Consider the following 12,945-nt stretch of genomic DNA (forward strand, 5'->3'; position numbering starts at 1 on the left):
TTTTATTGTTTGTTTACATCTGTAGGCATCTTGGCAGGTAAAAGTAAAAAAAGAAATGGTCGGCTTTCTCTCGAATGTTCAGAAACATTTTGAGGTCTTTGTAGATGCGCTGGACCATCATGTCATCCTGTGCATAAATGACAAAATCACACCAGTCCAATCCTGAGATCAGCATTTGTCCTTGAACTTGCCAATAGTATGCATGTTGTTGTTTCAGTTCTGGTGTGCCATTGTTAAATTTAAGGTAAGGACAGTCCACGTAACTTTTGACATTTGGACATTTGATTTCTAAAAGACCAAAAACATGGTGCTCTTTAGGGTCAAAAATAATCCCATCAGGAGAGGCCCCCAGCCAATGTGCATCGGGGTGAATTAAGAATCCACAAGGGTGGTAGTTTACTTCTCGCAGCAGACAGTATTCCTCAATTGCAGCAGATTCCATTTCAAGACCTCTCTTCATGTCTGCTGTCTGGCGAGTTCCCTTGTAGATTCTTTCAGCCAGGTGTTCAGCTGAGCTCTGGCCACGCACATGACAAACCTCCCTAAAACGTGACGCTGTTACCCGGGGCTTTCGGACAGAGTGCCAATCAAGTGATGCACTCTGTTCTTTGGTGGCATGCTCTATCTTATGTGCCATATCCAAACTTACTGCCAGTGACTTCATGTGTAGTTGTCCATGTTCACTATGGACAAACAAGCAAACAGATGTGTCAAAGCTGTGACCAACTAGTGGCAGAGGTGGCGGTGGTGGGGCATCCTGATGGTGAGTAATGTTGGGTGTTGTTGCTGCTGGCTGCTGGTATGACAGCACACTTCCATACTGAACTTTGCCAAAGGCAGAATCAACCAAAGGATCATCATTCGACATCTCCATAGTGGTGACCAAAGGGGCTACAGCACTGGCAAAGTCCTTATATGCCTCTGCTATTTGGAGGAATGAGAGGTCAGGCAGCTCACTGGTGACACCCTTGTAAAGGGTACTCCTGAAATTAAAAAATAAGTATTAAGCAAAAAATACATTTCCTTAGTTTTAATCAGTCTAATCTTTCATATTTTTCTTTTTAAATTAAAATTTTTCAAATGTTTCATTTTATATTAATCTTCTTTAGTATGAGCTGATGAATTTGACATGAATAGATGTAAGTGTTTTTAATACGATTAAAAAAACATGCCCTTAAAATGCTGTTAAAAATCAATTCTAAGCAAATATTGCTCCTTACGCCTATCTGCAATACTTAATTCTAATATAATAATATAGTTGCTGTAATAGTAAAAGATTTCAACAAAAATCAATTTGCGTCCAATGGTTTAATTATTGTTTACACTTTTTGAAATGTAAACGTGTAAAAAAAATAAAAAAAAAAATAAGTAAAATACTACATTGAAGAATTTTTGTGTTGTACCTTAACCCCTCAGCAAGCTTCCTCTCTTTAGGTCTTGCAGACAGAACCAGCATTCTGTTGACAGGACCAGGCTTGATTCCCTAGAAAACACACAGGGGCCATAAAATTAATAAAATCATTATTACAACAAAATTTGTAATACTAGATTACAGGATTTCTAAATAATCACTGTCCACAGAAATGCTGTTAGTGACTAGTTATGTAGAAAAAGTATGTTTCCTAAAAAGCAGTGTTTATGTTACCTCCATAGTAGTACCTACAAAGCTAATAAAAAAAATCAACTTAATGCTCAGTGCATTTATTAATGTATTGCATTTCCAGTAGTTCAGTTTTTATATAATTTGTATATGCAAATTCAATTTAAATTACCATTGTTCTGGGTTTGTGCCAGCTCTGCTCCATTTCAGTACAGCTGTGAACTGGAGGAACTGCACTGATGCCAAGCTGTGAGTAGTGGGCTGCTTGGTAGAGTAATGCAACAATGTGGTTGCACAGTGCTGTCCCAGCAACACAAGAACAACAGCTCTGTGACAGTATTACAGGACGAGAGTCCTTTAATACAATCTGTGAATATAATTAAATTAAACAAAAACAAGAATTAGGAATTAATGTTATATGTAAATAGATTCTAAACCCATATACTGTAATTACTACTATCTTTAAATTGAAGCACGTATGAACCCATTTACTGACTATGCCTGTCTTTGTACAGCTGTAGAACCCACAAACAACTTCTGTTTAAAAATTGCATTTCATTTAGAGTTCAGCTGTCTTTTGTGTTCTCCTACTCTCAATCTATGGGGCTTCTCTGACTTCCTCATCGACCTGAAACATGTCGCCCTCACGCTGACTTCTCCTGTGAACTGATCCTTACTGGAAACTGAGAAATTACTAAAAGTCAGTAACAATTCGTTTTCCATAATTTGTATGTACACTGCACAAACAAGCACTTTAGGCATAAGGGAAAACACGTAAAACTATACATTTACGTTTAACAAAATATATAAATAATACAAAGACCGCTATGACAGGTCAGGAACGGAGACGCTAAAGTTAGTCGGATTTAGCATGAAATGAGAGAATACTCACCTTCAAAGTTGTCGATGTAGCTCGAAATATATAATTTGAAGCCCTTCTCCTTCTTACTGTTGGGTGTGACAGCTGACTGCCTCACAATACGATTAACGTCATTCACCGTAATCGCGGGAAGCTCTTGTAAACACCGAGTGTAATTTGCCATCGTCTCCACAGAATTCTTCACACAGGCGCAGCACCGGATGTAGATGAGCGGACTGAGACAAAATGCGGAAGTAATCATGCATAGAGTCTATTGATAGCCTAAATGCACTGTAAATCGCTTTGGATAAAAGTGTCTGCTAAATGCATACAATTTTATTTAATTTAAAATTTAATTTTAATTTAATTAAATTTGTAATTTATACTTATCAGCGTCTGTTATCAAGAAATAATATATTAGAATTGAAATATATACCTAAATTAAATGAGTATTAATAAAAAAATATATATATAATTTAGTATTATTTACTAATAAAGAATTCATATTATAATAACTGTAATTTAGTATTATTTTTAGAATTTATTTAAAAATGTTGAAGTGCAAATAAACCCAATAGGTAATATTTCCAGCTTGCTCTATTCTTTTTTTATTCTATCTGTTTTCTTTTTATTTATTATAATATTTAAAATCCCATGCTACATGTACTGTGTTAACCTAACTGAGACTTGTTATAGCACTTATATATCATTGCTCTTTTTGTTGTTTTTGTTTGCTTCCACTGTCTTCATCTTTAAGTCGCTTTGGATAAAAGCATCTGCTAAATGAATAAATGTAAATATATATATGTAAATGTAATATATATATATATATATATATATATATATATATATATAATTATTTTTTTAATTACCTAGATCTATATTATAATTATACAACATACAAAAACTAGCCAAAACACATCTAACAGAACAAAAGTTTATTATTTATTTATACAACATTAAAGTGCTTTTTAAATTAACGAAATGTAATATTAATCTTTATAGAAGATACAGTACAATACAACAATCTTCAAACTTCATATTCATAGCAGATTTAAAACAATCCTTTTTGTGGTGGTTTATTTAGCTAAAGTTTTCTTGATATTGTCAGTTTACACAAATAAAAGCTTTAAATAATGTATTATTCTTATGACCAAAAATTGAGTATTTTAAGTTGTTTACACTGTTGACAGGAAAAAAATGGACGATGCACCAGCAGCAGTGGCTCACAGTTGAATTGGGCTGCAGCTCTCCCTTCTGAATACAGACAGCCGCGGGTGTGGCAGTACCTCACCAAAATATTCATTTTTAATATTTGTATAGAAATGTACAGTAGGCTATATAGACATTTATATTGGACATTTATATAGAAAATAATAAATGGTAAATGTGTTCACCATTCTGCAGCAATGTTAGTAAGTATTTTTAGACTATATTAAGTTGTAAAGTGCGCTTGATAAATTGAAATTTAACGCAGGACTTCGACGCGGGTGCTATGAGACAGTGTCAGAGCTCCACAATTTTCCCATGTAAATGTGGTGAAAAATGTAACTGCATCACTTATGCATCGCTTATTTTCACGTTGCCTTGATCTATGACATTGTATTGTTTTATATGTCTATTTGTTAATAAGGGATTTATGGACACGTCAAGGATTTTAGATCTGTAGAGTAAAAGCCATAGTTTTTATTTTGAAATAGCCTAACAAATATCAAATCCTACAAAATTAGCAGAGAGGACCTAATTAATTGGCTAGCATGTTAGTGTTATTATCTAACAAATACGTTTAATACTTTTTATATTATTATTTAATATTTTCATGAATTAGATGTAGATTTAATACATCTTTGCGTTCATTAATTTGTCATATTTTAACGTTGTTGTGTGACCATATAATAGGGACTTTAAGCAACAGCCTCTGGTGGAACGGCAACGCCATTCTGGCGTTGTATTGCGCATGCGCGAATTTAACTGCTACTTTGTGACGTTCTACTTTAACGGTCTACTACGGGAGAACAGCTGATTTGCCGGAGTCGCTACAATGTGAGAGATTAGGTAAATAAACGTTATTTTTTATGGCATATGACACTGTAATTTGCATCAGTTTATGATTGTACCACTTGTGTTTTATATAATATGTGTTAAAATGTTTTAAACTTAAGCTAATTTTAAAGATTTTTTCCGTTTGTATAAAGATATGTCTGTTGTTAGCAACAATACCTCAGGCTGCATTGAGATTAGAGATGATGTGAAGCGAACAATGTAAGTATTGCATTTATCCTTCTCAAAATCCATGTTAAATGTATTACTATGCTATTAAAATATTTTTAATTGGGTAAAGTAGATTAACAGATTAGAAATAGATTATTAGTAGATGTAATAGATGTATTAGTTATTTTTATTAGTTATCTATCAAGACTGTTAATTATACTTACTTTCAAAAATTAGCTATATTTACTTCATGTTTCTTGTTGATTAGAGTCCCTATGGAGTGGAAAGAGCAACACGATGTGCTTCTCTGTAGAGAAATCCTGCTCACAGAACCATACAGGTACAAAAAGGGCAGTGTTGACAAGGGCAAGGCCTGGTCAAGTATAGCAGACACACTGAATTGCTCTCAAGAACCCAAATTCAGAGTTATGCAGAGGTCAGTGAGGGAGAGATTCAACTTGATTCAGACGAAATACAAGGCCAGAAACAATAAAGACGAGAAGAGCAGTGGAACATCTGCAGAAAAACAGAACTTGATGAACTAATTGAAGAAATAACAGAGAAAGAAAGAGCAGCTGAGGAAAACAAAGGGAGTGATGAGAGTATGAGGAAGTTAGAGACGGACAGGGCCAAAGCAGAAGAGGCAAGGAAGAAGGCCATGGAGAGGGTTAGCCAGACCAACGGGAGGCTTAGTGGAGAGGGAGAGGACTGGACAAACAACAAACGTAGGAGAAGGAGCGGGAATGAAACCATTGAGTTTTTGAGGGAGAGAAGCCAGACTGAGAGGGTTCTATGAGAAAAGGAATTGGAATTGAAAAAAATACAGGTTGAAGAGCAAGCAAAAGAAGCACAACAAACACAAAAGCAGATGAGTGACATGATGCAACTAATGCAACAACAGCAACAGCAAATGCAGGTAATGCAGACTATGCTACTTCAGCAACAGCAACAGCAAGGGTAAGCATTACTTAGCCTCATTGAAAATATGTCAAAGAAATGATTATTCTTTTGCAATTTAAAAACATTTATTTGTGATTTCATTCATAAAACATTTCAATGTATAAATCCTTCTATTAATAATAAAATATAAAATCTGTTAACATAAAATAGCATATTTTTAATAACATGTAGCCTATACTTTATTATTTTACTTTATGTGTATTGTGTATTTGTGTAAACTAACTATGTATACTATATTTTTGTTAATAATAAAATAAAAAATGTGTTATTAGAAAATGTCTCATTCTTTTTAAATACAATTCTGGTTTTATATTGTGTGTTTGTATACTATGTTATATTTATTTATCTTTATTTTTAAATTTATTTATTTTATATATACATATACATAGGCCTACATAGCAGTGTAGTTTTGTATGTATGTGTTACCTCATGAAAAATAGTCACGAATGTGTGGAGGATCCAAGTTAAAAAACTGTGATGTCTGATTACCGTACAGACAAGTTAGTGCATTTCTTAACAAAGCAGATACAACATACAATTTTCCAACACTACTCAAACCAATTTTTAAATTCTTTTTGAAGTCCATGAACTTGAAGTAGTTTGCTATGTCCCCAAACAACCACTCCACAGACACTCTGACTTCACTCATTCGTTTGTTGTATTCCATCATTTGAGGGGTGAGATGAACATGTCGAAATGGGGCTTGCAGATGCACACGCAGTGGGTATGCTGGGTCCCCATACACACACATTGGATGGCCATCTACAGACATGGCATGACGTTGCAGCAATGCCAACAGCCCAGACTCTGCCAGCATTCCAGAGTCATGCTTCTTTCCCTCTGTTAAAATATATTTTTAAATTAAAAAATGTTTTTATTTTATTTTATAAATTTTAAAGGGAATGACAATGTTTCCATAGATGGTAAATTATTCAGACATACCTACAGGGCCGTACAGATGGGCAATCAAACCATTAGGGATGGCTACAGCCTGGTATTTTAGACTGTGGATGCGTTTGTGTCCATTATATAGGATCCTCTGTGTTACACCTGGTCTGGCAATGGGTCGTACAGTGCCATCAATAAACCCAAAGCAATTATCCAGAGGGGCTCCCATTTGGAGGATGCAGTCAGCATAGTTTCTCAATGCTACAGGGTTCAGTATGTTTACACTCCACTGCGTGATCCTGTGATGATGTGCAGAATATATAAAGTCCAACACGGAGTTTGTGGCCATGCACAGGACTGGGACTTGTCAGTGACCAAACCTTTGCATCATGTCACTGTATCGGCAAGGGGTATGCCAGCCTCTTAAGGAGCATACACAGCGCCTCGACTCCTCCCACAACACTTCTCTGATCACAAACGATCTCATTGGGAATCCCGAGAACATCTACCAGAATTGGTAGGTCACATTTTCTGACACGAAATTCATTTAAGCATTCGTCTTCCTCCATGTAATCAAGGTTAAAAGGCAAGTATTGCTTACATGGTAAATCTAGGTTTTTAGACTTATTTACATCATACAATATTAAAAACTCCTCTTCTGACAAAAGATTGTAATTTAATGCCAAAAGCAATCCTTCTCTTGCTTTTTTAAATGACATTTTTTTGTATCTCAATAAATGAATTAATGCCGCGTTGCGCTGTCCTGTTTACCGTTGCTTAGTGATTTTTACGTTCTTGGCTACGGCGGTGTGACAGCAAACTTCCGGTCGCTGTAGCCGTTCCATTCGCAGCTGTTGCTTAAAGTCCCTAATAACCACATTGGGAACGTTATATGACCAACAGAGGACCGTGCGAGAACATTCTGTTAACATCCCAAATGTCCTCTTTGTAACGTTGTTGTGTGACCATATAATAACCAATATCGAACGTCCCCCTAAAGTAATAATGGGAACGTTATTATATGACCAACAGAGAACCGTATGTGAACGTTCTGTTCACGTCCGGAATGTCCTCTTTGTAACGTTATTTCATGACCATATAACAACCAGTATGGAACATTCCCCTAAAGTCACTTTGGGAACGTTATTATATGACCAACAGAGGACCATGCGAGAACGTTCTTTTAACGTCTCAAATGTCCTCTCTGTAACGTTGTTGTGTGACCATATAATAACCAATATCGAACGTCCCCCTAAAGTAATAATGGGAACGTTATTATATGACCAACAGAGAACCGTATGGGAACGTTCTGTTCACGTCCCGAATGTCCTCTTTGTAACGTTGTTTCATGACCATATAGCAACCAGTATGGAACGTTCCCCTAAAGTCACTTTGGGAACGTTATTATATGACCAACAGAGGACCATGCAGGAATGTTCTGTTAACGTCTCAAATGTCCTCTCTGTAACGTTTGCAATGTGACCATAAAATGCCCTAAATAGAACGTCCCCCTAAAGTCATATAAGGAACCTTGAACTGCAACACTTTCATAACCAAACGAGGACGTTCCAAAAACGTCCCTAATGTTCTGTAAAGGTTCTGAACTTTCGTTACCTTTAGATAACTTTTAGGGAACGTTGCACAAGGTCGCGAGAACGTCCCCTCCTACGTGGGTGGTTGACATCGCACATAGACTTGGCCCCAAGTCTGGAAACTCCAACCCTCGGAATATCATCGTCCAGTTTTTATCCCGCACTTGCCGTGATGCCATATGGGCGGAAGCCAAACGATCTGAGCTGCTGAAACAGAAGAAAACTCGGATCCTGGAAGATCTCACTCAGGAAGATAAAGAGGCTAGATACAAACTCTGGCCACTCGTTGAAAAGGCAAGAAAGGAAGGAAAGAAAGCTGGGTTTAATGGGCCAGTTGCTTTCATTAACGGGAAGAGAATTTCTGTGTATGATATACCTCTTACACTTTGATTTTTCAAAACCCGATTACAATTTATTTATTTTTATAAATATAATATATATATATATATATTAACCTTTTTTGATTATTATTATTATTATTAACCTTTTATTATTATTATTATTATTATTATTATTAATATATATATATATATATTTTTTTTTTTTCGGGGTCCACAACAGCGTGTGTTGGCCTTCCCAAGCTTTATTGGGAATTCGAGCTTTATGCTCTGCATATCTTCTAAGAAGTACTTTATTTGTCGAATCTGTTTGTAACAGTTCCATTTACTCCGAGTTGAGTTCCACTACTATTTTTAGTTCGTATTTCTCTTGTTTTTCTTTGAATGTTCGGGGGCTACGTGACTTAAATAAACGAAAAGCTTTATTTTTGTTTTGTAAATCCATGAAAAGGGATGTTTATTTATTGCAAGAGACACACTCTTGTGTGAATGATGAAAAGTTCTGGCGTACCCAGTGGGGAAGCACTATATCTTTCTGTCATAACTCTAGTTCGTCAGGTGGGGTCGCTATTCTACTTGATTATGGATTTCAGGGAAAAATTATAGAAACGCTTTCTTCAGGGATAGGAAGATGGATTATCTCAGTTGTTTTCTTGAATAACAATCTCTTTATAATGGCTAACTTATATGGGTTCAACAATTCTTCAAACAATAAAACTCTTCTTGATAGTATAATCTTTAATGTTAATAATCTGAAACTTAAGTATCCATCTGCCTTTACATTAATTGGTGGTGATTTCAATGAAGCACCAGACTTTGTTGCTGACAGATTTCCATCTAGGAAAGTCTGTTCACTTGGTTTAAATCTGATCTTTCTCAAAAATCTCGTATAGACCTGTGGCTAATATCTAACTCTTTAATTTCATATTTGACATCAGCAGAAATCTCACCCTCACCTCTAACAGATCATGCAGCAATTGATATTACTTTTTCTGATGATGAATCTAAGCAAAGAAGAAAAGTTAGCCCTGGTTACTGGAAGTTAAATTGTTCTTTTTCACTGTCTGAATCATATTGTCAGCAAATTAGGGAAATTGCAGAGAGTGTGAAGTCTCAGGCTAATATCTCGGCCACATCTAAATGGGAGCAATTTGGAAAAAATAGAGCATCTGTTAAAAATAAAGAAGTTACAGATTTAATTAGAAAGATGAGCCAAATTTTAATGAATCCCATCCTGGGAGAAGATGTCAAGCAATCTCTTTATACTTTACAAAGCAGGCTGGATGATTTATTTTTAGAGAAAGCAAGAGGCGCTTTCATTAGATCGAGAGCTAAATGGCTCGAGTTTGGGGAAAAAAACTCTGCTTACTTTTTCAACCTAGAGAAAAAAACGTGGAAGTAATAAGAGGATCTCCTCTCTAAATATTAATAATTCATTATCTAATGACCCCTCCATGATCTCGTCTCATGTTTCAAATTTTTATCAAAATCTATACACCTCTTCATACGATCTTGTTGCTTCATCTTTATTTTTCCAAAAGGTTCATTCTGTTATTCCTAAAATTAATGACCACAATAAAGAACTTTGTGAGGAACCCTTTACTATAGATAATCTTTATAACATATTATTTAAAATTTTTAAAGTCTTTTGGGACTCTATTAAGTGTCTTCTTTACGAAGCCCTTATTGAGTGTATAAACAATGGCGAATTGGCAGAATCAATGAAACAAGGTCTCATTTGTCTTATACCTAAGCCTAATAAGGATCCCAATATTTTGGATAATTGGCGCCCGATCACCCTTTTGAACTCTGATTATAAATGATTGGCTTCTGTTTATGCTGAAAAGCTAAAGTCTTGCTTAGCAGACATCATTTCTAAAAGGTAGACACATCTCTAACAACATCAGATTAATTATAGATATTTTTGATTATTCCGAATTTATAAATAAAGATGCATTAATTTTGTTTATCGACTTTTATAAAGCATTCGATACTGTTGAGCATTCCTTTATTTTTGAAGCCCTTCATCAGTTTGGTTTTGGTAGATCCTTTATTAATGCGATTCGTACTCTATATAACGGTATTAATAGCTGTGTCTCCTTAGCTTCCGGCACTTCTCCCCGGTTTTCGGTGGGTCGAGGTATTCGCCAGGGATGCCCCATCTCTCCTTTTCTTTTTCTATTAGCCGCCGAGCTGTTAAGTTTGCATATAAAACACTCCAATATTGAAGGTATAAATATTGAAGGGAATACATTGATAATTAGTCAGTTAGCTGATGACACTTGTCTTTTTCTCAATAATGATTCACAAGTTTCAATGAATTTATTCTTTTCTCCAAAGCTTCAGGATTAGTAGTAAATCCCCAAAAAAGTGAAATTTTATGTATTCACGATTCCAATAAAAATTCTGTTGATGGTATTCTTGTAAAGCGTCATGTAAAATATCTAGGGGTTGATATCTGCAAATCTGATGCAGACCGTCTCCATCACAATTTTCAGCCAAGGTTAGATAATATTAAAAAGATTTTATGTTGCTGGCTGCAGAGAGACTTGACAATTTTTGGGAGAGTCCTTCTGACTAAGGCTGAGGGCATTTCACGCCTAGTTTATCCCGCTTTTTCCCTTTATGTTGATCAAAAAACAGTTAAAATGATTAACTCTCTGCTATTATATAAGACCAAATATGTTCAAAGGAAATCTATAATAAGAAACTATAAGGAGGGTGGTCTTAATGCTTTAGATTTTAATATAATTAACCAGACTTTCAAAATGAATTGGATCAAGAATTGTTTGTCTAACAACGAGTTACCCTGGTTTTGGATCCCTAATCTAGTCTTCAAACGTTGTGGTGGCCTTAAATTTTTATTGACCTGTAACTTTAAGTGTAGTAAATGACCTATTAAACTGTCAAATTTTCATAAACAAGCCCTAAAATCCTGGAAGATTGCTTTTAAGCATAATTTCTCCCCACACACGTGTATTCTTTGGAACAATGAAAATATTTTGTCTGGTAACAAATCACTTTTTTCCATTGAATGGGTGAATCAAATTATTATTTTTTGTTTCTGATTTGTTTAATGCTGATGGGGACCTTCTTTCCTTTCCGGACTTTGTGTCTTTGAAAGGTGCAACAATCTCACTAAGAGATTTTAATAAGGTGACCAAAAGTATACCTGTCAGTTTAAAAGCTTTGTTTAAAGCGCATTTATGTTATGGCTCTGTAAACAACTATTTTCCTACACTTGCAGTTAACGGTGTTTATTTATTTGATAAAAAATGCAATAACTTTTTTATTAGAAATGCTCTTTCTTCAACTCCAGGATGCCCATCTAAAGCACAATCTAAATGGAGGATCTGTTATCCGAACTCTGATTTAAAACACTTGTGGACCTTTTCCCACAAATTATTTACCCCCGGTAAAATTAAAGAACTCCATTTCAAAATTGCTCATAGATACTACCCTAGTCATTTATTTTTGAGCAGATTTTCTGAGAATATATCTTCAATGTGTTCTTTTTGTAATTCTGATGAAGAATCTATTGTACATCTGTTTTATCATTACCCATTCTCCAAATCCTTTTGGTCTGAAGTTACCATGTTCATTTTTTCATGCTGTAACAAGATAGAATTAACAGAATCTATTATTTTTGTGTCAGATTTTCATTCCAAGGACATTAATCTGGAGCATATAGTTTTATTGCTTTGTCTTCTGGGTAAATTTCACCTACATAAAGCCAGAGCCATCCATTGCAAACCTAACTTTAGAATGTTTTCGTCTGATATAAAGTCCCTTTTCACTTCCTTTAAGAATATGTCAAACCCGTTGAACTCAAAGGCTTCCAAAACTTGTCTTTAAATGATACTTTCTTTCCTTTAAATTTTTTTTTTTTAATTGTTGTTGTTGTTGTTTTTTTTTTATCTTTAATATGTCTTGTAAATTTGCGTCTTTAACAGAACCTCTTGTGATGATGTCCGTTTGCCCCCTGTTTCTTCAAATATGTTTTCTGTTTTCCATCGCGAGTATTGGTCTTCCACTTCGCCGCCGGTGGAGAGGGAATCATCAACATGGTGACAGAACTGCCAGTGCAGGTCAAAGTATGAACACTACACTAGTAAATCCCAGTTTTCTCTAACTTTCAGCCACTACTCGTTATGCAGAGTCCATCAGCTGGTTTGGACGGAGAAAAGTCCAGGTCATCCTTTTCCCACCTCATTCCACTTCTACCAAGGACAGGTAATGCTTTGTCTGTTCAATTCTTCGATGGCTCTTCTGATTGAGTCCTGTGCTGTTCAGGTCTAGAAGAGATCATTGTAAGGCTGAGCACGGCTCACATTTAAACAGGTTTTGAGATTAAAAGTTTAGGATTTAGGAAATCTGGCTCCTAAACTTGTATGAAAAGAGGAAAGTCTAAAATATATATTTTTTCCCCACAATTTTTTTTTATTTTTATTTTTTTTTACAAATATTCGGCTTTTCAGAGACTCTTTCAGGGGTACG

At 35.2% G+C, this 12,945-nt stretch overlaps 1 protein-coding gene and 1 pseudogene across 2 annotated transcripts; one reads left to right on the forward strand and one right to left on the reverse strand.

The window, feature by feature from the left end:
- The window catches only part of LOC127953451 (zinc finger protein 271-like), a 320,721-nt pseudogene that overhangs the window by 43,032 nt on the left and 264,744 nt on the right, over nucleotides 1-12,945 (forward strand).
- On the reverse strand, nucleotides 14-2,730 carry LOC127953415 (uncharacterized). Of its 2 annotated transcripts, XM_052552661.1 has the most exons (4): nucleotides 2,493-2,730; nucleotides 1,773-1,967; nucleotides 1,404-1,483; nucleotides 14-983 (listed from the first exon to the last, which is right to left on the reverse strand). In XM_052552661.1, the coding sequence occupies exons 2-4, from the start codon at nucleotides 1,803-1,805 to the stop codon at nucleotides 14-16; spliced, it is 1,083 nt and encodes a 360-aa protein (XP_052408621.1). In that variant the 5' UTR covers nucleotides 1,806-1,967; nucleotides 2,493-2,730. The 2 variants fall into 2 exon arrangements, with proteins under 2 accessions (XP_052408621.1, XP_052408620.1); XM_052552660.1 differs by having other exon boundaries at nucleotides 1,773-2,730.

The sequence above is a fragment of the Carassius gibelio genome, chromosome B3, assembly GCF_023724105.1.
Source record: "Carassius gibelio isolate Cgi1373 ecotype wild population from Czech Republic chromosome B3, carGib1.2-hapl.c, whole genome shotgun sequence".
NCBI classification, from domain to species: Eukaryota; Metazoa; Chordata; class Actinopteri; order Cypriniformes; family Cyprinidae; genus Carassius; species Carassius gibelio.